Source organism: Chrysemys picta, chromosome 19 (genome assembly GCF_011386835.1).
Source record: "Chrysemys picta bellii isolate R12L10 chromosome 19, ASM1138683v2, whole genome shotgun sequence".
Classification (NCBI taxonomy): domain Eukaryota; kingdom Metazoa; phylum Chordata; order Testudines; family Emydidae; genus Chrysemys; species Chrysemys picta.
In genome coordinates this window covers 14,404,750-14,432,569 of record NC_088809.1, presented here as the reverse complement: position 1 = coordinate 14,432,569, position 27,820 = coordinate 14,404,750, and the positions used below count along the sequence as shown (strand labels likewise).

General features: G+C 42.6%; 1 protein-coding gene across 10 annotated transcripts in view; it reads left to right on the top strand.

Moving 5' to 3' along the window:
- Positions 1–27,820, top strand: part of AUTS2 (activator of transcription and developmental regulator AUTS2) — a 966,537-nt gene that overhangs the window by 335,326 nt on the left and 603,391 nt on the right. The window contains exon 1 of one of the 10 annotated variants that reach the window (XM_008178900.4): positions 1,489–1,590. The exons of the other annotated variants lie outside the window; for them this stretch is intronic. Coding sequence (XP_008177122.1) covers positions 1,543–1,590 — 48 coding nt within the window. The 5' untranslated portion in view covers positions 1,489–1,542. Of the gene's footprint in view, positions 1–1,488; positions 1,591–27,820 lie in introns of those variants that run through there. 10 annotated transcript variants of the gene reach the window in all.

The following is a 27,820-nucleotide window of genomic DNA, read 5'->3' as shown; positions in this document are numbered from 1 at the left end:
TTTAAAAATGACCCCCAAATTTAGTGTTTTGAAGAAATAAATAGTAATTTAACAAAGAAGAATTATAGAACTGAAAGGGACCTTGAGAGGTCATTTAGTCCAGTCCTCTGCACTCAAAGAAGGACTAAGTATTATCAGGACTAAGAAAGATGGTCTCACAGCTTAGACACTAGACTGGGACTTAAAAAATATGGGTTCACTTCCCAACCTTGTCACGGACTTGCTATGTGATTGTGGGCAAGTCACCTCTTCCCCCTTTGAGGTAGAGAGCGATTACTACTTCCCTATCTCATACGGTCGTTGGGTATATAAATGAATGTTTGTTGGGCACTAACATGGCCCATATGCTCATTGTATAGAAGTACCTACATACATGTAAGAGAAAATAATTTCCTTTATCAGGTTGTGTGCTCAAGTTGAGGTGCTGAGCTCATAAAGAGTACATCAGGATACATGTCTACTTAGTTATTACTCTTAGTATGCAACAAATAAAACGGAAATAAAATAATCTGTTTTTTTCTATCCTGCCTTTGAAACCTGATATGCAACAGGTTCCAATATGGAATTGGAAGGGGGGAGCTGCTGATGAGGGGCAACTAAGACAGGAAATTGAGAACTAATCCTGCATTGGCAGGGAAGAAATGAATGGTCTAATAGGTCTTTTCCAACTGCAATTTCTACGATTCTGTGAACATTAGTCTCATGTTGCCGGCTGGTAAAAGTGTTCACACATGGTATTGCAAAATATTAATCTGATGGTATCAAAGATTAGTCTGTCCGTCTGTCCAGGAGGAGGGAGGCTTAGGGTGAGAGGAAGAGTCTGGCTTTTGATTGTGTGCTCTGGTTACATGGCTGTGTTACTAAAGCTGCAGAATTGGAAAGGAGATATTTGCTTTATGCTTAAGAGGCTTTATTGTTTCTAAACTATATTTAGTTCTGTAATCTTTCTTTGGGATCGGGGGAGGAGTATCGGGGGGGCACCCTAAGAATGCTGCTGTCCTGATTAGTGGGGGAGGAAGGGGTTAAAGCCACGTGGTGGACTCTCCGAATGGGCAAGCGCTGTTGTCAGAATAATGTTTAGCCAGGTGTTAATCTGTGCCTGGAGGGAAGTGCTGGAATTCATTATTCATCCCACTGGGGGAGGTCCTGGTCCTGGGAGGCTGCCAAGTCTGAAGCCAGCCTCCTGGCTTTACTGACATGTGCCATTTGTGATGAATGCAGCTGAAGTCCATTTGAGGAATTCTCTTGTCAGGCAGCCAAGCTGACAGAGAAACGCAGAGCGAGGCATTCAGAGAGCACTGTTTCAGAAGGCAAGATCGTGCTCCGCATTAGGAGGGCATAGAGGGACAAAATTGGAGCCACAAAGGGAGAGCATCTTTTATGTTTGTTCTTTCCCTTTCCTACCCCCCCCCCCCAATCCCTCACCTCCCTTAAATACTGTGCCGTCCTTGGGAAAACATTGACTCTGGAGGAACCTTGCTGGCACACTGCTATTCCTCAGCAGACTAGTTTTTCCCCCCCTCAAGGGCAGGCGGTGAGACAATGATCAAGTCAAGTTGGTTCTATGTCAAGTTCAAGTATGCGGAGAAGGTAAGTCAATATATTTTCTCTTCCAGCCTTTCCCAAGGGAGATGAGCGCATGTATCCCTCCAGACCCCTTCTCTTGACAGGCAGTTCTGGCCACCAGCAGAGCTGATGCAGCCTAGAAGTTTCACTGGTGAATGCATTTTCCCATGGCTTAATAATTTTCTGATGAAATCCAGCACAGTGCAGAATGTTCACTTGAAATCTGACAGGTAGCAGGCAGCTGGAACTGTAGCATGGTACAAAGTGGAAGGAGAAGAAAATCTTGGATCTAGTTCCTAAGGCAGTCTCTTTTAAAACAGCAGCTGTAAAGATGTGTTTCTTTCCTTGCATGTGCGGATCTGAAGACAGAAAGATATCTTGTTCCGTGGAGCTGGTTATGAGATGTGACCTGCTTCAGTGCTGAAATCGGTGCTTTAATTTCTTGAATGGTGAAGCAAATGTTTAATTGTCCTTAATTCTTCATGAGAAAAGAAGCTTTTATTGATCAACCAGGAGGAAAATGTATTTCAAGACAGTTTAACTACAGTATTTTGATACTTTGCAATCTAATTGAATTCCTAATGAGTATTACTGACATAATGTGTTCCCCCTTGGCTCTCATCGATCTCCCTCTCAGCCTTGTCTGTGCCTGGGCTCCTTTAGCACCTGATTGCTGGGGGTGGGGGACAGATGACAGGGGTTTACATTGAAATATAATTGCACTGAGTATCTCCCTTGTGGGGTTTTCCTACCCCAGGCTAAAGATTGATCTCATTGCTGGTAGCCCTGAGACCCATTCAGACACAGCCTTATTATAATTTTCATCCCAGCAAAACGATGAAGAGTCAAAAACAACTTTTTGAGAACCACAAACAACAATCACAGTCTCCCTGGCTCTGATCATCCCTCACCAATTTTCAAATCTGTCTCTCAAAACAAGAGACAAACGTTTGTATGTTTAATGTGCATTTTCTATTCTTGACAGGAGTCCCATGTTGATTTATTTTGTTATGTCTGTGCCTCAGGTTGTGCTGCACACAGTGAAAGTGTGTACGTTTCATTTAACAAGACGGTCTTATCATTATTGCTGGCTGCAAATAGCATGTTTAATTAAGTCACAGATTTAGCTGTCCAGTTTTCTTTTTTCTTTTTGTTTTGCACAGTATTACAAAGAAAACTTGAGTATAAAATGCCCATACATGACCTCACCTGTGCCTTCCCCACCAACCATTCTAGGCCATCAGAAGAAACATCATATGCTAAAACACAGATTTATCTTACAACTGAAAACACCACAGAACTCTGCATATTTAGTATATGAAAATCCTCCTGGAATTAAAAAATCTAATTATCTAAAAATCCAGCCATCTAGTTTTGAATGACAATGGATTTTCTAAACAATCAGATGCATCTCAGGTTCTTTTCATCTTGAAATTTGGGGATTTATTTAGCTTTCTTTTTTTTTAAAACACTCCTTGTAATTCAGTTAGAGTTTAAAAAAAAAACCTTTCAGTGACTGAACAAGGCAGATAATGTTGCTGCTCTTCCATCAAGCTTACTTTTTGTTTTGTTTTGTTTTTAGTTACATAACCTGTCATACCAGTTCTGTCAGACAGATTCTCTGAAAGCTATAACTTGGGAATCTTGAGCATGGATGAAAACCAGGAAATCTATCCCTTTTTATTAAAAACAAAACTAACTCCCTTCTCCCCCCTGCCTCCCAAAAAACCCCTCTAGTTTTACCACTGTTTCTTCTGAAAGCTGCTGAAATTTTATTTCATGGTGTAACAACACTAGTCTTTTACACTTACCATAATGCCTTTCAAAGCACTTGGAGAAACGAAGGGCTTCTCTACATGAGAGCAGGGTTGCCAACTCTGACTAAAGTTATTCTGGGAGATTCCTCCCCCCCCCCTCAAAACATACATGGCATTGTGTCATTTTATTAAAATATCCTGGATTGCTTTCAATAGTCACCAGGAGATCGATGCCGATTTGGGGAGACTCCAGGCCAATCCTGTAGGGTTGGCAACCCTATCAGACAGGTACACCAGTACTAATTTAAATGATTTAAAACTGATTTAATTAAACTGGTGCACGTTCCTGTATAGGCATTTTTATTTAAGCAATTCCTAAACCAAAATAAGCGTCTATGAACCAGTTTAATTATATGGGTTTGACACCTGTGTTAGGTTAAACTGGTGCAACTTTCCCATGTAGACAAGGCCTTAGGAGTTGATTTAATCTAAACAGAAATAAACCACTCTTAAATCAAAATGAGTGTCCACACAGACTTTTCACTTAACAAGTGTTAAATCACGCCTCTAGTTAAACTGCTGCATGCCTAAGGTTAATTAAGCTTTGCTCTGTTTGTGTCAGTTCAATACGTTTATTATCCCTATTTGAAAGATGAATAAATTAGGGTAGAAAGAAGTTGTGACCTTATTCTGATTCACCGCAATATCTTGATAAAGTTCCATTCCTCACCTGGAATCCGTAGATTATGCTTGTCTCTGTATAAAAAAGTTCCTCTGACATTTTATTGCCCAATTTGCGTAGGTGAAGTTGACACCCTTTGCTCTGGCCAGATCAAGTAGCTTTGCAGCTTGTCTATTCCTTGTCGAATACTGCACATCTCAGTGACTGGGGTCCCCTTTGCTTGCATACAGGGTTAGAAATGTGATATTTCAGGGAGCATATGCAGTTATAAAATGTCCCTCCTGTACAGTCTGTGTCCCTGTTTTACCATCCTGGAGTCTCTGTATTTTACTGCTGCTAAGCATTATATTGATGAGGAACATCAGCCATCGTAACCCCAGATCTTCAATGTCTACGTGGCTGCTCCTCCTCCTTAATTGTATTGTCTCTAGCTTCATTTACTAGAGAAGGGCCTGACTCAAAACTCTGGGTTCCCTTGAATTGTGAGGAAGTTCAGATCTGGGTCAGAGCCTGGCTTCTCGGACCCATCTCTACTCATTCCCTTTCATGCGGTACGTTGATGTCAATAAGCCCCAATACTCTACTGCATTGTACCCACCCAGTTTCATATCAGCAGCAAGTTCCATTGCCTTGCTGCACATTGCATCGCTCCCCGCTCCTCCGCTGTTGGTAGATCGAGTGAATGAAGTGGGTCCCTTTGCCACAAGCTGGGGCTGTGCCTTCCCAGGGTTCTGCTGTTTCCACTTAAAGGAGTTCAGGGGCTACTCCACCCTAGGGGTACACAGTGTCCCAAAGGGATGAGAGAACATGGGGGCTTGGCTGCACTCTCCCTCTCCCCAAAAGCCTGCTGGGGGAATATGCTGTATCCAAGAAAGGGGTGTGCCAGCAGGGAGCTCAAAGAGGCCTGAAACCTCTTCTTGTGCTGTGTCTAAATGGTGGCATTGAATCCTGAATGCTGCACTCTTTTGCAGTATGTCTACATGGCACCACATTGCGAACTGGAGGGGGGGGTGTTAACTGCAGTAGAGCACAGCAAAATGTTGCTCTCCAACTGCCCCATGGGAACACTGTTCACGCCAACTGAAAGGTATCTAGTTGGCATTAAAATAGTCCTATTTGAAAGAGGATTGTTAAAGCAAAGTAGTTAATGTAAAGTTAATTCGCATCAGCATCGTCTACACAGGGCAGTAAAAGTACAATGGTTTGCTGCTCTGTGCAATTCACCCCCCCCCCCCCAGAGTCTGCAGTGCAGTGTAGGTAAATCCTTAGAATAAGAGACCACTTAATACTGGATTTTTAAAAAAAAAAAGTAGTTTGGCCTATTCGTTCAAGTTTTCCAAACATTTGTTCCACATTGTTGGACAAATATTAAACCACTTCAGAGTTGTAGGTTTGTTTTAGCAAAACAAAAAATAATTTGTCCAATTTCCTCTCGAGATTGTTGCCGATCAGCTATAATGTGCTACTACAGAATTCTATTGGAACAGGAACAAAGTTTATGTTTCACCTTACAAAGGTTTAATGTAAGGTCATTTGAACATCAGGGTTTTTTATACTGTATGCATATTCAATCTGAGTGCATTTACAATGAGTTACAATTCTGTGGTAGAATATGAATAATGATGATACTAAGAAATCATTTTGACTGGGAGAAAACAGGGAGATTATTGGAAGGTAATGACATTCTGGAAGATTTGGAAGGTATGTAATTATGCAACAGGCATAGGCACTCTGACCTAATTTGTTACTGTCTGTGTCATGAAGGAGCTTGTGAATGATGATGGGGAAATTGAAGGGGTTTTGCTTTGTTCTTGAAAATCCCTATCCCCTTTATTAGGCTTATTGATCTCACTGGTCCCAGTCTCCAACTGAGTCAAAATTCCCTGTTTCCAGCGGGGCTGCAGGAAGAAAGTGACATTCCTAGCAGTAACATGAGATGAAAACACCCAGTGCCTAGATACAATGTGCGTTCATCTCTTATCCTAAAGTAAGACTCCTACTCCTGTGAAAGGCAGCTTACAGTTTTGACAGCTTAAAATAAAAAGCCTTAAGGGCAAGCAACCACTTGAATGTTCCAAGGGCTTCATTTCCAACAGAAAGATTTCAACGACAGTCATTTTCCTTGACTAAGTACAAAGAGGTAAATGGAACCCCTGTTGCAAATATTAAACTCGCAGACTATATTATTACCAGTTGTACCTTGAAAGTAAAGGATGACGCCAATCTAAATCAAAGCCCTGATTCCAAATTACTTTTTAAGAGTACAATGAGGTCTGCACCTAGTAATTCAGCCACTAGGTATTGAAGAGTACATAGTACATCAAATGTGACTTTCATTAGACTGTGTTGCTCTTCTGGCGATCTGGATGCAGTTGGCATCCTTCTCGACAAGCAAGAAGAGTTGTATCTTGAGAGGCTGCAGCACAACTGTAGCAGAATAAGAAAGATAGATGTAGATTAATGTCATTGTGGTGTGTTCAGAGATTTCTGTGCTCCATATGTTTGCTCTGTTGTTTGTCTCACCTTTCATAACAATAGTTTGGATGAGACCTGCTTATTTATGCACGGCATGGCACAATCTCTCTTCCCCATCACACTTTTGAGCTCAGTTTCGTCTCTTTCTCCTGGCAATGCAGAAGCCAGATTTTCAAGAACTCAGCCGCCACATTTGGGACTAGATTTTCAAAAGTGCTCAGCATTATGACACTTATGACCAGATGTTCAAAGGAGTTAGACACTCAATGTGCTGAGCTCATTTGAAAATCTGGCCACTTACTTTGCTATCTCAGTGGGACCTGAGCTCACTTGTACATCTAATCCCAAATGGTGCTGAGTTGTTTTGAAAATGTAGCCCAGAGGACCTGATCGAAAGCCCTCTGAAGTTAATGGGAGCCTTTCTATTAACCTTTTGGGGATCAGGCTCCTATATGGTTGTAGGGGGGTGGGAGAAAGGACAGGGAATTAGTTGGCCCGGCTGCTTGTCCTAGAATGACTGAATTTTCCTTGGCAGCTGAGTGTGTCTACTGCTTCATCATCCTCTCTAGGAAATGGTGCCTCTGGAAATTAGGAATTTGCATTCAAATGCAAGTCTCTTTTGGATGAATGATGCTTAGCAGGGCTGGTTATACGTGGCCACATTTTCTGTTGATTTCCTGTCGTTACTTTAGACCTAGGTGTTCTGCACAACCAGACGTCGCTTGCTTAAATTTTCCTATTAGGTGAACAGATAATTTCTTGGGACAGCTCTTACTCCCACTGAATAATGGATCAGGCCAGTAGTATTTAAACTAGTGCATTATATGATAAAGGTGTCTATTTTTGTGCCTGTTTGATTTAGTGCTGAAAATGCTGGCTGGGTAGTCACGTCAAGTTATTTTCACATTCCCAGATTCTTTGGGGGAAGAGTGCTACTTGCTGGAAACAATCACTGTTTGTTTCCACTACTGATCTTTTTCAAATTGGCAACTATAATAAAAAAATTATTTTCAGACAGAAATATTTCCGGTTCTGCATCAAATACAGCTCGAACCTGGATTATGTATTCATAATATTAATATGACACTCTCTGGCTTGAAGGAAATGATACTATAAAGAACTGTCTCCTTTCTCACTTACATTGTAAAAAAATATATTTGAGGCCTATTGTATGTTTTAATTGTTGGATATTTTCCCTTGCCTGAACGGCAATACATAGTGTGTGTGCTTTATTTTTCAAAGGCATAACTTTCTCAGTGTGCGACTGCAGCTACCAGTACTTCAGAGGAAGGATGACTGTACATGTTTGGTGACACTGGGGTCAACCTGTGCTGTTGCTGTAATTTTCTCAAGGTTGGCAAGTGGAGGTGTTCATGCTTTCCTGTAAACTGTTGTTGTTAATCTCTTTTTCAGAAATTTTGGGCTGAGAGGCTAGCATGCTAACTGCAGAGAGAAGGCCAGATTGTGTCTTTGTGGTCTTGTGTGCACGACCAAAGCTAGATGGTACTGAAACTCTCATGAAGAAATATCATTCCTAGGAAATAGCCAATCCATGCAAAATTCTAGGTCGAACTTTTAGCAGTGGAACTCTAACTCTTCTTAGCTTCACACATGCTCACTTCTGAAATTGTCCCTCAGTTTTCTGCTGTGGCTACTGGGCAGTTCAGTGAAGTGTAGGCAAAAGTCCCACCCCGCCCATGGAATAACCTATGGTAATGTGTGCTGTGTACAGTTTGCAATCTAGTGCATTGAACTGCCCCATTCACAACCTTCACTGGAATATGGAAGCAGAACTCTTACATTTAAAACTGAATGGCACAGAGAATTGGAATGAAGATGCATTGGGTGAGTCAGTTTATGTCTATATGCCTCATCTTCTCCATTTGTAGATTACGGTTAGTAATCTACAAATTACTCACCTTTGTAACTACTGGGAGATCTATTGATGATAAATGCTAGAGTGCTCAGTATTGTGACAGGTTTCAGAGTAACAGCCGTGTTAGTCTGTATCCGCAAAAAGAACAGGAGTACTTGTGGCACCTTTGAGATTTATTTATCTATTTACTTCAATTAAATTTTCTCATTTCCCCGTGACGGAACAATCATGGTATTCAGACCATTTTTTTAGCCAAACTTGTTTTGGATAAAATCTGTTTAAGTACCAAATGGATCCTGTGAAACTTTGAGAGTTTCCTACTGGTTGTAACAGGCTATCCCTAATTCATAGGGAGGTTTTCAAATAAAGGGCCAGCTCTTTAGATGTCCAAGGGATCTGCAGGCTTTGCTGGATGGGCTAAGGAGAGTTTTAAGGCACCTGTGTTCTCCTTTGAGTATGGGGGCACTAACTCCCCAGTGCATTAACTTGTGCTGGATGCCAGCAGTCCCAAGGGGCCATTACAGTAATCTGACATCATCGAGGCACAAGGAAGTTGAACTCCCTCAAATTGCTCCCCTTTATGTTGCTCTCATGGAGGGTTGGTAGAATAGAAGCTGGTAGGTCTGTGTGCCACCCCAGGATCCCCCTATCTGGTATATTTGTGGGGGGGGCGGGGAGAGAATCTTCCTGCAACTTGAGTAAGTCTGCTTCAGGGCAGTTTTGTCCTTAACAGTCCAGGATCTGGCCACAAATCTTTGGTCCTTGGTCCAGGCTTTGCGCATGTGTGTTTGTGAAGAAAAGGAGAATAGTGTGCTACTGGGGATAACCACTCAAAGGTGAAATGGCAAGAAAAAAATCATCTTACATTTTTCTGATGTAAATTTTTAATTGAATATATTTGCTTCTGTCAAGCAACTTTTACAGTCCAGTGCACAAAACATACAACGCAAGACAAAGAAACTTTGCACAATGAACTGAATGTAATAAGCTAGTTATGCATTCAATTATATGTGAGGCTTTTTTATATTTTTGTTATATGTGCAACAAAGATGAATTTAAATGTGTATCCGGAGCATTGTACCCTTCGTAAGGTAATTAGCATTTGTACAGTACTGCTTTCATAGTTACTTAGGCTTCCTCCAGATTGGAAAGCTCTGGAGAGCTTCATTAGAAATGGTTGTCTCTTATAACAAGACAGAGCAGAGAGGAATGCATTTTTAAACATATTGTTAGACTCAAAGTCCTGTATCTGTAATACTAGCAATATTGTATCAGTGCCTGGTATCAATGGACTTTGTTGCCCTACACACCTGTGGTGACAAAACTGGTAAGGGATAGACTGAGTTATAATATTTTGCTGTTTAAATAGCACTCTTTAATCCAACAGACGTAGTGTTTACCCACGTTGTAAACTTCAAAGCAGCTATGTGATGTGGAAGGTAATTAATACCTATTTTACAAATGGTTAAATTAGAGAAATATAGAGGCCTAGGTCGCACAGTAAGTCAGTGGTGGATCTGAAGTGCCCTGACTCAATGCTCTAATAGAACAACTAAGTAATACTCCTTTTTCTTCCTCGCATCTTTCTGCAGTGAAATTGCTATCAATTTAAGCTGCAGCCCAAATATTAGTTCAGTTAAAGGCATTTGTGAACTGAAGTTCCTAACAGTCATTTCTGGATTTTGGGCAAAGGCAGTATATTGTTAAAGAAGGGAGGGAGTTAACAGTTGTGTGTTCTTTTAAACAAGAGTGGTGTATATAAGTCTTCTCTGTGTTTCTCTCCAGTGTACCGTGCCCTATGAAGACTAAGCCAAGGTGAACTGATGCAACAGTACACAAGAGAAGTGTGTACCGGTTGCATTCCCTTGGGCACTGAACTCATATAAGACCACCTGCTGTCTGGAAGGAATTGTTATGTGGGTGATAGAGAAGAAACAAACTCTTAAGCGTAGCTACACACATACACACAGGAATTCTTTTGAGAGTCTGCTAGGGACAGAGCTTTTGACTTGTAACCTTGTGGTATATTTAGAGTGTAACCAATAACACATACTAGATGGATTAATATTCAGGACACAGTAGATGTCAGAGCTGGGCTGGGGAGATGTCACACTCAATCTGTTGACATAGAATGATTTGCTGTTCTGAAGCTAGACTCCCTGGTTCTGTAGACAATTAAATAAAAAAAGCAGCTGGGGGCTTACTCTGTGATTTTTTTTTTTCCCCGGGACTTCATCTGCCTAAGGGCTTGTTCTGCCCTTTAATTATTTAAGAACTGGGTTTTGTTTACAGTTTGTAATAAAACTGATAAAAGATTAACGAGGACCTTGTGTCTCGTTCTTCAGCAAATTAAAGCTTTGGAACACTTACAAAATACAGATACTTGAAAACTGCAAAATAGAAGGAGGAAAAGTAGAGAAGAATAGACAGTCAAGCTATTGGATTTATTTAAAAAAAAAAACATTTCTGCTGGAGCACAAAAAGTGCCTACTCTGTCAAACATTTATAAATACTTTTATTGTGGGGCCTTTTGTATGAAACACAGGGTTGAGTACGTTAAAATAACGTGTCCTTGCTAAATGGAGGCAACCACATTAGGCATATGTGGGAGAGTGTCGGGGACTGATAGTGAACCTGTGTGTCTAGGAGTTCTGCTGAGGGGATGGTTACCAAATGGAGGAGGTCCATGTTATCTAGGGTTACCATATCCAGCATATAAAAAAAGAGGACCCTCTACGGGCCCTGGCCCCGCCCATTTCCCCACCCCAGCCCCGCCCCAACTCCACCCTTCCCCGCCCTAACCCCGCCCCCTCCTCCCTCCCACTCCCAGCCATGCGGAAAGGGCTGCCCGAGCGCTACCGGCTTCACGGTTTGCCGGGCAGCCTCCAGACCCTGCACCCCCGGCTGGGCGCTTCCCCAGTGCAGCTGGAGCCCGGAAGGGGAAGCGCCCAGCCGGGGGCGCAGGGTCTGGAGGCTGCCCGGCAAACCGTGAAGCCGGTAGCGCTGGGGCTTCGGGCAGCCCCCTTGCCTCCGGACCCTGCACCCCCAGCCGGGCACTTCCCCTCCCGGGCTCCGGCGGCGCAGGGTCCGGAGGCACGGGGGCTGTCCGAAGCCGGTAGCGCTCGGCTCTTAAATAGAGCCGAAGAGTCGGGGAGGAGCAGAGCCGCCGCGGCTGGAGCGCTACCGGCTTCGGGCAGCCCCCATGCCTCTGGACCCTGCGCCGCCGGAGCCCGGGAGGGGAAGTGTCCGGTCGGCGGCTGGGGTCCGGAGGCAAGGGGGCTGCCTGAAGCCCATAGCGCTCGGGCAGCTCGGCTCTTAAACAGAGCCGAAGAGTCAGGGGAGGAGCAGAGCCGCCATTTTCCCGGACATGTTCAGCTTTTTGGCAATTCCCCCCCGGACGGGGGTTTGAGTGCCGAAAAGCCAGACATGTCCGGGAAAAAGAGGACGTATGGTAACCCTATCTTATCCTTATTTCACCACCACCACCCCAGCAGCTGTGCCTCTGCCAAAGCTGACAGTTTTGTATACCTAGATCTTGTAAAGAAATAACTGATCACTATCCCTGTACAAGAGCTTGCGTTATTTTTTTGTTAATTCAAATCTCTAAAATAGAGAGCCATTCAAATGAGCGAGGCTGCTTTGCGGACCTGGTCGATCGTATTAAGGCCCACATTTGGAACTCGGCTCTCTGAAAGACTAGCTCTTTCCCAGTACCTTACAGCCGTGTTTGAGATCTGTCTGGTGCTGGAGCCTGCTCAGTAAAAGACAGAGGGGGCTGCTGGCAGTGCAGTCTCGGGATTTTCTTCAGCTTTGGAATTTACTCTTGTCCTGGATGCGCCAGAGTCTCCAAAGCCCATGTTCACGTGCAGAATAACACATGTAAGGGGGTCAAAGATCCACAAGCAGAGGAGAACAAGATCGTATGATGACTTAGGTGACACTGTTTAGAACATTTTAAAAAAAAATGGGGGGGGGGGACAGCTTTCATAACTTGCAGAAAAATCGCCAAGCTCAAATATTATAATGCAAATTTTAGATGTTTAATTGGTTTTTGTGTTGCTTTTTGAGAGATTCCTAGACATCCGGGTAGGTCGTAAAGGAATGAAATTAATAAATAGTACAATAATCAACTGGGCTACTCCTCTTTTGTAGCAGACAGGCCATGTTTGCTTGATTTCCCCCCCCCCCCCCCCCCAGTGCATCTATTGCAATGAACGTCCTTTCGTCAAAAATAGAGTGAAATCCTGACCTGTGGTTTTGAGTAGCGTTAAAGGATGTGATCGAGAGTCCTGTGCAAGCTGTAGGGCAGGATATCTCCATAGTGTTTCAGGGAGCTGCAAACTCTTTGTCCTGTGCCCAGGTACCAGCTTCTTAAGGGTTATGTCTGCAGATAAAGGTGCAAGTCCTGTCCCTATCCAGGTAGAATGTAACAATGGCCAGCAGTATTTGGGGTAGGCTGTGTGTGCTCGTTTTCAAAGGAGCCATATGCTGCATTTTTCCCCCCTTTTCATTGCACTATTCATTTTTCCTTTCAAAGGCAGCACTATCCAGTTTTGTGGCAGGCCAGCCTCAATTCCGCCATAGATGAGAGCTGTTGTGGCTGACTGGCCGTTAGAATCTATAGAAACAAGGAGGAGTCCAGTGGCACATTAAAGACTAACAGATTTATTTGGGCATAAGCTTTCGTGGGTAAACCCCCCCTTCTTCAGCTGCATGGAGTGAAAATTACAGATACAGGCATAAATATATATTGGCACATGAAGAGAAGGGAGTTACCTTACAAGTGGAGGATCAGTGTTGAGGGCCAATTCAGTCAGGGTGGATGTGGTCCACTCCCAATAATTGATGAGGAGGTGTCAATACCAAGAGAGGGGAAATTACTTTTGTAGTGAGCCAGTCGCTCCCAGTCCCTATTCAAGCCCAAAATGATGGTGTTAAGTTTGCAAATGAATTGTAGCTCAGCAGTTTCTCTTTGAAGTCTTTTTCTGAAGTTTTGTTGTTGAAGGATGGCTACTTTTAAATCTGTTATAGATTGTCCAGGGAGATTGAAGTGTTCTCCTACTGGCTTTTGTATGTTACCATTCCTGTTGTCTGATTTGTGTCCATTTATCCTTTTATGTAGAGACTGTGCGGTTCGGCCAATGTACATCGCAGAGGGGCATTGCTGGCACATGATGGCATATATCCCATTAATAGATGTGCAGATGAATGAGTCTCTGATGGTGTGCCTGGGTCCTATGATTGGGGTTGCTAGAGTAGATATGGGGACAGAGAAGGCAACGGGGTTTGTTACAGGGATTGGTTCCTGGCTTAGTGTTTCTGTGGTGTGGTGTGTAGTTGCTGGTGAGTATTTGAAGTCTATACAGTATTTTGAGATCCTTGGAAGAAGACTCTCCATAAGTACTACACATTATTACACTATTGAGTGTAGCACTGTATTGCTAGCACTTACTCAGGGAGCCACAGAATATCTGCATTGTAGATTAATTACTGCATTATTGGTGTCCTTATCTCCCTAAAGATAAATGAGTACAAATGCTCAAGCCTAGTTTATATTTGCATCTAAATTAACTGAAAGCAAATCCTTTAAAGGGTCAGGGCAGATGATGAGGGTTTAACTTTTTACTAATTAAAGAGTCATTGTATTCCTTTGTGGATGAGCTGTTAAAGATAAAATGGTAACACATCAGGTTCAAAGGTCTGCATGTAGATCCTAATCCATTTAGGAGACGGGATAGAATTTCATTGACTGTACTATAAACTCAGGTCCAATAACCAATTTGTTCCTCTGTTGGACATACATATATCAATAGAAAAGGAAAGTAGAGGAAGCTAAGAGGAGTGAATCAGTACTTGCTTCTGAATCTCAGTACCCATGTCTTCCAAAGCTCTGGTGTGGGGGTGATTTGTGTCACCAGAGGACATTGGAGAGGAAATGCTCAAAGCCATGTCGCGCATCACTTTTCATTCTTGCGATTCCCCCTTTATTAGATTGCATCAAATTATTAATTTTCTGGCAGTTTTAACTTATATTAATGTTAAAATTACGCTGCAAGGCAAATGCATCATCAGTGGGCACTAGTGATTGTTCTAAAATGGGGAAGCAAAACTAATGCTATTACTATTTTTGCTGGGTTGTGGGGACTTTTTTTCTTTTCTCCTGTTGCTGACTTCTCTTGTCTCTCTGATTCATCCAGAAGACTGAAAAACTGGGCTGAATTCAGATTGATTTCATGCATTTGAGCAGGTCTGACCCCCAGTCCAGTTGAGGGCAGTACTGTACACCTATTCTGTGGGAGAATAAACACACACACACATTGTATTAATATATAGCTTGATATAGATAGCATTTATAGCTTCCAGTGTTTTACATATTACAAGCATTAAACAGATCAATACATACTATTACAATTTCCTTGTTTAGTCTGACATAATTTTTCAATATTGGTATCCATATGTCCAGCGTTCTTCAGACTTCACTGGTTGTTAACATATTCTCTGTGATTGACAGTAGTCTGATCTCCTTTAAAAGTTTAGGATCACTTCCATCTGGCCCTGGAGACTTGGCGGCTTGCACAGTTAGCAATAGCAGATTTTCCCTGAGAAGTGGTGCAGAGGACTCCATTTATGGATAAAAAGATTAAAATCTTGAAATCAGAAAAGCTGGAAAAATGTAACAATTGTGACTCTGCCAGGAAGACGTTCCCTGTTGGATTAAAAGTCTTATGACAAGTTGAAAAAGAGAGATTTGGAATTGTAATTCAATTCTCTTGTGAATCCAGGAGACTTAAAGCTGAAATCGTGTTAGAATACATTAACAGCTCATGGACAGGGACAGAGATTCAGCTGCCTTTTAAAGACAATTCTGTGCTAGTTTCCAAACTGTCTCACTTACAGGTTTTATTACATCTGTAAATAAAAATTCACTTGCATTGCTTAACATAAGTGGCAGGAAGTTGATCATGCAATGAATCCTAAAGAATTCATTTCCTTGTGTGCCAGTGGATGTATCTCATAAAATAGAGGTACTGCATGGGAATGGTTTGACCTTTGGAAATTAGAATGGGAAAGTCAGAGCAGAAAGGAGCTGTGGCTAGCAACGCTGTAGAGAGGAGCACTGGTTAGATACGTTTCTTACTCTGAGAATCTCCACCTTTTTAATCAGAGGATGACGGTATTTGGGTGGCTCCATAGACTTTATAATCTTAATTTCTTTAGACTGTTGGTTCAGCATGTGGTCAGAAGGTGAGTTAAAATAAATGATGTTGTGTTTTCCCTTTGCAAGGTTGTTTTTCTTTAAATCCCATGCTCCTCTTGCCACCGATGATTGACTGAGGCCACAATCTAACATGACAGTGTCCAAAATCATTACTAAACTTTAAACATGAGTTGTGTGGGTTTGTGAAGTGCATACTTTGTTGAAAAGGCATGTGGTGGATTGGTTAAAATAATAGAAGTGGAATATTGGAACTCTGCTGTCAAGCACTGTGGCATATCGAAAGGATTTTCCATATGGGTGGGATGCTAGCCTACAGGCTGATAAATTTACAAGAATGATTAAAGAATTGGAAAACATGCTTTATGATGAAAGACTAAGGGAGCTCAATCTATTTAGCTTATCAAAGAGAAGGTTAAAGGATAACTTGATCACAGTTCATACCTATCTTCATGGGGCACAGAAATTTGGCGGTAAAAGGCTAGTCAGTGTAGCAGACAACGATCCAGTATCTAGAAGTTGAAGATAGACAAATTTGGACTCAAAATCGTTAACAGTGAGGATAATTAACCATTGGAACAATTTACCAAGGGCTGTGATAGATTCTTCATCACTACCAATTTTACAAGTTCTGCCCCAACCACCACCCCGTCCCTGGGTTTAACAACTGGTCCATACTAAAACACCTTCCCTTCCTCCCTCTGAACATTTTGGATGAACTAAAGTCAGAAAATCCTTAGCAACATCAGCCTATTATATTAATGTAAACTAGTTCACAAACCACCCTTAAGATCAGTAGTGACTGTACAAAGAATTGAGTTTGCATACCTGCTAAATGCAGCATATGCTTGTAGTTGTCATTTTTACATTTTTCATCTCTTTTTAGTTCTAAAAATCATAAACAGAGTCCATATATTCGCACACATTTCCAGCCAAATATGAACGGTTCTTGTATAGAATGTATTCGGTGATCAGAACTTAATTGGGAAGAATCCCTACAGAGCTGCAGAATGTTTTTTGTAGTGGCTGTGATCAAAATAGCTGAGGGTTTGTGTGCGTGTGTTCATGTTCTGTAATATTTGTTGATTTAAACATTATGAAAAACAGATTTTGTTGATTTGTATCTTTCTGATTTCAGTATACAATCTAACCTGTTTTCATTTCATAAATATGTTGAACAGTGTTGAAAAATATGAGCAAATCAGGGGGCTCTTCCTTGTAAGTAACCTGATTCACGCAGCTGACACCAGCAAAAGTCCACATGGCTAGCCATGCTCTAATAAATTTGTTAGTCTCTAAGGTGCCACAAGTCCTCCTGTTCTTCTTTTTATGGCTAGCCCTGGCCATTTTGACAGAATGGATGACAGGATATCAACCTGTGCGTTTCGTGGAGACTTCTGCAAATATTTTTTTTCTACGCTGCGATAAATGGAGAATTCTCTACCACTCTGAGTCTTCATTTAACTTGTTCAAGGCTTAACTGGAATAGAAATTGTGGAGCAAAGGACAGATTTACAAAGGTACTTAGGTGCTTAAAGATGCAGATGAGCACCTAGCGGGATTTACAAAAGCACCTAAACTGATTAGGAACCTAACTCCCTTTAACAATGGAAATTAGATAGCTAACCTCCTTTAGGCACTGTTGTAAATCTCACTTGGCCCTATCTGCAGGTTTGGGCACCTAAAAACCTTTGTAAATCTGGCCCTAGATCCTAAAATGGTATAAATCAGTGTAGCTTCATTGATGTCCGAGTGGGTGCATATGTAATTTACCTCCACTTTAAAGCACTTTACACGACCAAAGTGGTGTAAAATAACCTTTGTGTAAATGAAAATCGTGCCCTTAGCTTTCACATATGATATTGAGACATGCTTTAGATTAGCAGCCAAATTATTTAACTTTGTAGTTTAAGGAACTCTGTTTTCTGTGACTATCTGAGAGTTGGGGGAAAACGCTGAGATGTTAAAAAAACATTTTGGGAAAAAAAATTTCTCCCTTCAATTCAGAAAGCCAGTGATAGTTTTAAACTTAAAAATAAAAATCTCTCTCAGACAATATCTACACACTCGCTGTAGTGGCTTTATTTTTATACAAGACCCAAATGCTGGTCTGAAGTAACAGGATTTAAGACAGGAAAGATCAGAACTGGGAATGTCAGGAAATATAGCAGCATGAAGGTAGAAACATAAGCATCTGCAGAGACGGGCCAAACTCCTTCACGAGCTATTTCTTTAAAGTGTTTTTTCAGATATTATGGCTGGGTCATTCTCTGCCTGTTCTGTCTGGCATGATCCAGTATTATACTTACTTTTCCAATTAGGTCGTAAGCATTCCAAGTGAGTAATGCACTGTGGGTCATATTCAACAGTGACTTAAACAGTGGAGTAAGTGTCCTGAAGAACAAGTGTCAATGTAATATGCATTAATTTAGCATTCAGTAGCTTTGCAAAATAAGTGTAACTTCCATCTCCTGCTCCTCTAATCGAAAGTGCAGCAGGAACAGCAACTAGACTGCCCTTTTTGGATCTTGCGTGCGAGGTTGACTCACTGTGCATGCTAACTGGGGGCCTCATCCAACTTCCATTGAAGCCAGCAATGCTTTCCACTGACTTCAGTGGTAGCTGAATCAAGCCTGCAGTGTCAGAATGGAAGTTTATCATGCACAATCGTTCACATCTATTTTTAACACATTTAAGTCACCACCATCTGAATCTTTTCTGAATTTGCCCTGAGGCTTCCATGTGTCTTGCACTACTTACACCAAATATGAATTTGACCAGTGATTGGTTTGTCATTGTGCCCTCATTGAATCCTGACACACACAATTTTAGCATAATATAAATAGAAACAATTGGAAAGCTGCAGAATAATGTTTAGAGTCTCAGACTGAATCTTTATTAAGGAAGAAATAATAATGCCCTTATATCTGAGGTCCAGAATTTCACCCAGGATCCTTAATCACTGATCTTCTGCTCTAACACAATTTGCATGTCTAGAGAGACAAACTGTCCTGTCAACAGAATGTAGTGGATTCCTCACCACCACCACCACCACAGACATTTTAGCAGACACACTAATAGCTAGCCTAAAGCACAAGAATACTTCTCTTGGGAGAATTGAGAGCATTGTGAAAAACATTCCCACAGCTAAGCCCTGTCATTAGGGAATGCATGGTAGGATTTGACCCTGGGAGTATGGTTAATTACAGGTGGGGTGAAAGTGGTTTAAGTGAGGCTGACCAGGTTTCCCTGGTGTGAGTTTGGTGAGTGGATTTCAATATTGGAAAATGGCATTAAATTAAATGGAGATCAGCCTGGTATTCTGAGAACTGAATGTCAGCTCTGATAAATCAGAGGCCCAGTTTTTCCCAGGGGATCTTTGCAATTCAATTGAAAGCTTTTTTTTTTTTTTTTTTTTAAACAATCCCAGAGGATAACTGTTACTCTCACAATGTTGCTGTGCTACTTTTTGTTCTCAGAGCGTGTTGAGACTACCAGCACAAAAGCTGATTGACAGTACTGCTTCCAGCTCTATGTAAAGAGGAAGTGACCTTAAACACTGTGGTTGTGGTTGTTTTTTGACTGTAAGGAAATATTTTTTTTAATACTGACCTAACGCTTTTGGTGACCTGACTTTATTTTCATATATGTTTTCAGAGGGCTTAACCCCTTCCTTCCTCGAGGTAGCTTTTAAAGCAGCTCATCATTTTTTTTTTTTTAAATAGCGACACCGAGAGAGGTGACCTTGGGAGGCCGCCTGTAGGAAAGGGATCTCTCTTCCCATGAGCCTGCAGTAATTATCTTTATTTTTGGAGTCTCCTTGCATGAGTTGTTCGTGTGTCTCAGATGGCTACAGAACTGTGTGATGATACAATGATTATGCTTTGCAGATTGGTTAGATGTTGTGTGTGAATGCGCAGTACACTGGTTGGGTTTGCTCAATGCACCAAGCATTTGCTAAGCAGTACTCATCAGACCCCAGAAAATGACTCTTCTCAGTCCCCATATGGTAAATCCCATCTGAGAAAGATGAGAGCCCGATGCAGTAATTGCAGAAGCTCAGGGCTGCTCTGAAAGGAAGGAGAGAACCTGAAAGCTGCTGTTTTAAAACAAAATCCTCTTTGGCCTTTATCCCAGATGGTGAAGAAAGGATGATATGATTGTCGCTGCATGGGACAGATATAGGGTGACCAGACAGCAAACGTGAAAAATCGGGACGGGGGTGGGGTGGGGTGGGGTAATAGGAGCCTATATAAGAAAAAGACCCAAAAATCGGGACTGTCCCTATAAAGTCGGGACATCTGGTCACCCTAGACAGATAGGCATAAAAGCTGTTCCAGCCCTGTTTGCACTGGTCCTGCTCCTCAGGCTGTTGTGAATGCCTAGTGCTGGGCCAGTGAGAGAGCAGAGATGAAAAACAAAAGGTGTGGAGTGAAGTGACTCGTAAAGTCATGTAGTGCGCATGCATACAGGATGATAAGCTAAATAGTCTCTTTATTCAGAATGAACACAAATAAGGGAATGGTCTGGATCAGAGGAACCAGTAGTGAAATAAGAGTTTTTCACCTCCAAGCCATATGTTGAAATCCAGCTCAAGTTGGTAGTGAAATAATGTTGCATATGTGAAATGGGTTGATACTCTTTCTAATCTGTTTCTGCTGCATTCATTTTCATGGTATTTGAGCTCCTGAATTAGTGGTCTTTGGCTAGTTACTAGGGAGCTGGCGAAAACGATCACAACTGGTGCTAGACCATCTTAATGGAGAAAAAGCCCAAACTGTCCTTTTGCCATTAGAAAAAGGTCCCTGAGGCACACTGGTGGGGCGATCTAGGGGATGCATGGGCAGCTGCTGCCCATTCTCTGAATAGTGCAGAAGAGGGATTCACAATATGGGGCTATTGGTCTGACGCTTCTCCCGAGTGCCATGATTTAAACAAAGCAACGAAAGAGTAAATCCACAGTTGTCATTTTGTGGCTGTGAAAGTGTTTGCTGTCAGCATGGCCAGAGGTAAGTAGTCTGTTTGTTTGTTTTTGTTTTTAATTACCGTGAGTTTTATAGTTTTGGATGTTGGGGTAAAGAAGTTCATCTGGTTTTGGTACAAGGTGATGATGCATTGTGTATGAAAACCTTTGTTTCCAATCAGGATGGAGGATTAACCCTTTATCAGCAGCAAGTTAATCATCCTGGCCTTGATGTTAATTGATGGAAGTGGTATTACACTGGGCACGGAACAGCTGCTCTGATCTGCGTCACTCCTATATTTTTCACCATTAAAATTCAACATTATTCAGAATTTGAAGTGAAACGATTCAGTGGGTAAAACTGCCCTGTTATAAATGGAACATAGGAATTGCCAGATCGAATGAGACTCAAGATCTGTCTAGTCCAGTGGCCTGTCTCAGACAGTGACCAGTGCCAGATGCTTCGGAGGGAGGTGTAAAAACCTCACAGTAACCAGATGAGATAATCTGCCCTCCACATAGGCCTTATCCTTGTCTCTAATAGTTAGAGATTGGCTTAAACCCTGAACCCAATATGGTGTCTAATGGGTGCAGTTCATTTAATTCAGTTTGGATTAAGCCCAAAATTGACCCAGTAGGCTTGATTATGTTCCGTGTAAATCAGGAGCGACTTTACTGAAACATTGGAATTATACCATTGTAAAACTGGCGTGAGATCACACTCAGGCCTAATATGTTGGTTTGCTCTGAAAAGGAAATATTAAGATATTATTCATCCCAGCACTTCAGTGCATGTGCTTTATATGCATTTAGAGCAGGGGTGGGCAAACTTTTTGGCCCGAGGGCCACATCTGGGTATGGAAATTGTATGGTGGACCATGAATGCTCACGAAATTGGGGGTTGGGGTGTGGGAGGGGGTGAGGGCTCTGGCTGGGGGAGCGGGCTCTGGGATGGGGCCAGAAACGAGTTCAGAACTTGGGAGGGGGCTCCAGGCTGGGGCAGGGATGAGGGCTATGGGATGGGGCTGGGGATGAGGGGTTGGGAGTGCAGGAGGGGGATGAGGGCTGGGGCAGGGGGTTGAGGTGTGGGCAGGGGGCAGGCTCAGGGCGGCGCTTACCTCAAGCAGCTCCCGGAAACAGTGGTATGTCCCCCCCCTCTGGCTCCTGTGTGGAGGCACAGCCAGGCGGCTATGCGAGCTGCCCCGTCTGCAGGTGCCACCCCTGCATCTCCCATTGGCTGTGGTTCCTGGCCAGTGGGATCTGCGGGGGGTGGTGCTTGGGGCGGGGACAGTGTGCGGAGCCCCCTGGCTTCCCCTACGTATAGGAGCCAGAAGGGGGACATGCCGCTGCTTCTGGGAGCTGCACAGATCTGTGGCACATGCAGAGCGGGGCAAGCCCCCGACCCTGCTCCCCAGCTGGAGCGGGACAAGCCCCGGACCCCACTCCGTGGTGGGAGCTCGAGGGCCGGATTAAAACTTCTGAAGGGCCGGGTGCGGACCCCAGGCCATAGTTTGCCCACCCCTGATTTAGAGGATCATTTGAATGCCTTGGCTATGATAGTCAGCCATGGAGATTCTGTATAACATCTCTTTACAAGGATATATGTTCTGATTGGCTCAACAGGATAAACTACATGTCTAAATGTGGTTGTGAAAAGAGGCTGCAGTCACATTGCCCTTCAGAATCATTCCTATTCCTTTCATTTATCTAAATGCATCAACTGTGATTTCTTGTATACAACTTGTGTGGTCCCCTGGTTTTTAAAATAAACTAGGGCTGTCGCTGCCAGCTCCTAATCTCGCCTCTATTGCAGTAATTAAATGCTAGCAGTTATACGTTTAGGAAAATACAGGAATAACTGGTTCCAAAGATATCATATTTTGGAGGATATGTTTTGATTAGTTGCTATGATTTGTTTACAGCACTCTCTGGAAAACTAGAGCATTTTGGGTGGATCAGAGCAGGTAATGACTATATTCTCATGGGGTCAGAAAAACATGTAATATGAAACAGACTACACTCTCTCTCATTTACTTGTATACCAGTATGTATATTTCCCTTGTCTCTTTCTCTCTCAACCCCTTAAAAATGTTTGATCTGAATCAGCGTAGGTTTTTTTTCTCCTCTTCTTCTTTGTTCAATGTTTAAGCCCTGTAAAAATCCATTAGAAAAGATGCATTGTTTGATAGTCCCTGATAGCATCAGCTGGCGGTATATCTTTCATGTCGCACAGTGGCTTCCATTACTCCCCAGTGGCTGTGTGCTTGGATTGTTCCCATAATTTTGGTGGCTTCTGACCCACAATAGCCTTAAACTGGCCCTGGAGCTTCAATAAGCCCTCTGTTGTTGGAATTCCAAATATTGGTATACCTATCAGAACCTGGCACCATGTCAGGGCTGTGGGCGTCCTTTAGATTCATCATCGATAGATCACATGCCTTTTACTCTTGAGAGGAAACAAGCACTTTTTTGTTTAAGTTAACTAATGTTTGGCAAAGAAATATAGCAGTAATTATACACCCAGCCTGCCCCCTCCCCCCTGCCAGCTTTGTAAAAGCAACTAGTGCTGGAACTGAAATAAATGTCATGAATGAATAATAATTTCTTTCATTTACACCATAATTAAACTTGTTGAATACAGACTTAATGCTTTACTGCGCACTGGTTCATTTGACTGGTGGATATGGGCTTTTGTTGAATTCAAGAACGAGAGAAAAAAGAAATTGTTAGACACTGAACTTTTTCCTTGCTTTTATTTATTTGTTTTATATATTTAAGGACAAACTTTTCAGACTCAAACGCTTAAAGTCAGATGCCTGGGTCCTTACTTAAGCACCTCATGACCTGATTTTCAGGTGTGCTACATACTCAGTCTCACAATTCATGTCCATTGCAGCTCTGAAAATCAAACTTATTGATGTTCCTATAGAGGGATTTAGGTGCATAACCTTAGGCACTTCAATTTGAAACGAATTGCTTTTATTTTTTCCTCATTATCTTTATGTTCTTCCTTATCATTGGTGTCTTGTGGTATAACTGAGATTAGGCTTTCAGTCGTCATGCATCCTTCCTTGCATTAAACTGTTGGGGGTAAATATAGACAGTAGCCAGAGGGGTTGACTTACTGGGCTAAACATCAGATTGGAAATGGCAATACTCTTTTGAACCATAGGTACTGATCCTAGCAAGGCTGATGGAGCCTTCGCTCCTTCCAAACAATATACATTTGGATTATTTTTAGACAGCAAATAGAAAGACACAGTCACTGTCCTGGTGAATTATAATCTGCTATGTATTAGGTAAAGAGAGGTGAACGGAAGTGGGGTATGGGAAGGTAGCATGAAGGTTAGAAGAATAATATGGCATAGTCACTCAGGTTAGGGTGACCAGAGGTCCCGTTTTTTTAAAGGGAAGTCCCGTATTTAAGCCTTCCTGCGGGTGTCCTGACTTTTTCTTAAAAACGGGCAAATTGTCCCATATTTTCTGTCTCCTCCCACCTCCTCCTCCCCTTCCCCAATCAGTACTGGTGCGTCCTGCTGCTGGCCGGATCCCTGCTTGCCACCTGCCCTGCCACCAGTATTGAGTGGGGGGATCCAGCGGCCAACGATGAGGGTGGATGTGCAAGGCTGGTGGCAGGGTGAAGATGCAGCGCGCCGGGCCAGCCGCTCCCCTGCTGGTGCGTCAGCACAGCCTCCACTGTGTGCCGGCTCTCGGCCAGTAGGGCTCTGCCCGCAGTCCCGTTTCTAGACGGCACTGGCTGCGCACTGTGAGCTGCGGTGTCTGGTGTCTGTCCTCCTGCTTTGCCCCTTTGCCCCCCACAGCTCCTCCGTATCTCCCCCACTTCCCCCAACCGGGAGCATCCCACTCCCGGTACTGTGTGGAGAACCAACTACTGGTTGGAGGGTTGAGCTCACCAACAGCCTGACTGGCAGGTTCCTTCCTTCTGGCTGGGCTGGTGCCCCAGGAAAGCCCAAGATCCTCCGGCCCCAGGCACTTACCAGGAGGAGCCGAGCCCTATCTGTGCCAAAATCCCATGCAGCACTGGCACGGGGAAGCCACTAAGCTCTGGACTAGGGGAGGAAGCAATTTCCAGCCTGTTCCCACCCCAGATGCAGTATTTCTTTTTAACTGGGACTCAGACAACTTGATGTTAATTTGAACATTTGTAGTGCATACTTCTGATTGATTGGTGTTGAACTCGCTTGAATATGAATAATTTTACTAAATATCCCGTATAATATATGGTCATCCTAACTCAGGTTAGGTCAGGCTGATGGTTCATTTGGAAATCTCTTCCCTCCCTCTCACACCTGTTTTAAAGTGCTATGTATTTTGTTTTGTGTTCTTATCTAAGAGACAGAGATTCATAGATTCTAAGGCCAGAAGGAACCACTGTGATCAGATAGTCTGAATTCTTAGGGCATGTCTTTTAAAGGGGGGGACGTCCAATCTTGATTTTGAAAATGTCAGTGATGGAGAATCCATCACAAACCCTTGGTAAGTTCCAATGGTTAATTGCTCTCACTGTGAAATTATTAAATATTCCCCATGTGGGTACTTATAGGCTGTGATCAAGTCAATCCTTAACTTAACTATTTAAGCTAAATATATTAAGCTTCTGGAGTGTGTTACAACAAGGCATGTTTTCTAATCATTCAATAAACTTTAATGACCTGGCAGAGTCCCTATTTGCTTTCTATGGACATTTGAAATACAAGTACTCTCTGGGTTTTGTTCCCACCTCCTTGTTAAAATCATTCCCGGTCCCGCATGATCTGGGCTAGTCAGTACCTGCTATACTTGTCTCCAGAGGTGGCTGCATTTCACTTAGTCTGCCGGGTGACTCCCTTATGTCTAAACTGCTGCTTGCCAAATACTTTGAGATACTTGGAGAGAAGGCAGAAGTTTTGTCATTAATTTAAGTGATGCCAAGATTTCCCCCAGAATATTTATGTAAAATTAGTCAGTTACTTAAGGAATGAAACCCAAGGAATCAATTTGCTAACTGCTCTCCAATATCTTTTAGGCAGGCCCCATGTGTGTAGAGGGTTGGTCATGATGAACAGCTGTGGGTTATGTCTGAAAAGTGGGTGTGGTAGTGGAGGAGAGGGGATAGTGAAAAATGGTTTCACAGGCCCACCCAGGCTGGCTGTACTCTTAGCAGTGCTAAAACCATGCCCCTTGAAGAGCAATAGGTGTTGCATGTGAAAGCAATGACATTTTCAGCCATTGTGCTTGCCAAGTCACTGTTTTAAGCTTGCAAGCCCTCCGGATGTAATTAGATGAGTATGTAGCAGACGTTTGTAGGTAGGTGAACACAGCTAACTGAGATTTCATTAACAGGAGCTCCCAGCAGTCAGAATGTTGTATAGGAGAAATTGTAATTCATTTAGGGAAATGACTGGTAGGTTATGCGTGTAGATCTGAGTCATGAGGCAGCCATTAACCAAAGGATCAGAGTTACATAAATCTCTTGAGCATCTTTCCAGAACACTCTTCTTAGAAGCTAGAAGATGTATTTTAATTGTCAGAAGCCCAAGAATTTTTTTCTTTTATGTTCTCTTGGGGCTGACAGCGACACATGTATGTTAGTAACTTCATTGTCTATTGTAGCAGAGGAATGAGAAGCACTCTGGGTGTTTTGTTTATAGCTGTGCTATGTGCAGGCTGCATATCTGGAGATGAAGGTGACAGCTTGAGATTTGTGAGCCTAATTGGCATACAAAAAAAAAGTCCTCTGGGAAATGAGTTATTTGCAATTATCTATAAATTTGGCTGTATTTCACAGAGCCAGATATATCTGCTTGGTGACTTAATTACAATAATTTTTTTAAGACAAAAAAGATTTTTAAAAGTTTATAGTTATTAAAATGGTCTTGAGTCTATGGGTACGTCTATACCCAGCCGCTAGTTCGACGGCTGGCAATCAAGTCGAACCCAGAAGTTCATCGCGTCTTGTCTGGACGCGATAAGTCGAACCCGGAAGTGCTCGCCGTCGACTGCGGTACTCCAGCTAGATGAGAGGAGTACCGCGGAGTCGACGGGGGAGCCTGCCTGCCGCGTGTGGACCGAGGTAAGATCGAACTAAGGTACTTCGAACTTCAGCTACGTTATTCACGTAGCTGAAGTTGCGTACCTTAGTTCGATTTGGGGGGTTAGTGTAGACCAAGCCTATGATTCCGTAATTACAACTATGGCACTAATTGATAGCTTTTAAAAATAAGTGGGAGTTTTTAATTAAAATTGTGACATCCATTCTGTACAGATGAGCTATGTATCACCTTGGGTAATGGAAGTTAGTTGCTGTAAACTAATACAAACTGTACCATGCTAGAATGTTATCGCAATTAAGGCCCAGAGAGATCCATGCTAAAATATTCCTTAATGACCAGTCTAGAAGATAAGATAAAAAATGTGTGAAGCAACTAATCATCCACATCTGAATTGATCTGTGAGGGCAAAGACATGTTTCTCACATTTCCCATGATTGGGTCAGAGAGAATAAATGAATGTAAAGAGTCAAATAATCTACACACATGGGGCTTCCACTGATGTCAATCAAGGGCACTCAAACTTCAGAGGGTAGAATTTGGCTTAATTGTCTAATTCTTCATTGACCATTCCAAATCGCTCTAATTGACACCAGACCGCAATAGTCCCAAGGGGTTGAAAACCTAGCTAAAGACTGACACGGTTCAGATTGGCCCAGCCACACCTTTTGTCCTGCTATGCCAATCATGGGAATAGGGGGGATGTGTTTTAAGAGCCCATATGTCAGCCCTTTGCCAATAGAGGGTCACCAGAGTGAGATTTCCCAGGCAGTCTAAACAGGATTTAGGGCCAGATTGTACCAGTGATGCAGCACAAACAGCCACATGACACTCAAGAATCTGTGTTTAGCAGATTTATGATGCATGCCATAAAACAGAGATTCAGAGATTCAGTGTATGAATTTTATAATGGTTAGGAGGGTAGTGCTTGTATATTATATGTCTCAGCAGATAGTACACATTAAGTGCACATGGTTTCCATCTTAATTTGGTTTGATCTCTATTACTGAGGTGCACTAGGTAAAAAGAAACTGCTCCATCCTTATAATGCATGAAATATATTAGAAGAATTTTATATATCCTTATCTTAGGCCACGGCTACGCTGGCACTTTACAGAGCTGCAACTTTCTCGCTCGGGGTGTGAAAAAACACACCGCTGAGCGCAGCAAGTTACAGCGCTGTAAAGCGCCAGTGTAAACAGTGCCCCAGCTAATCCCCTCATGGAGGTGGAGTA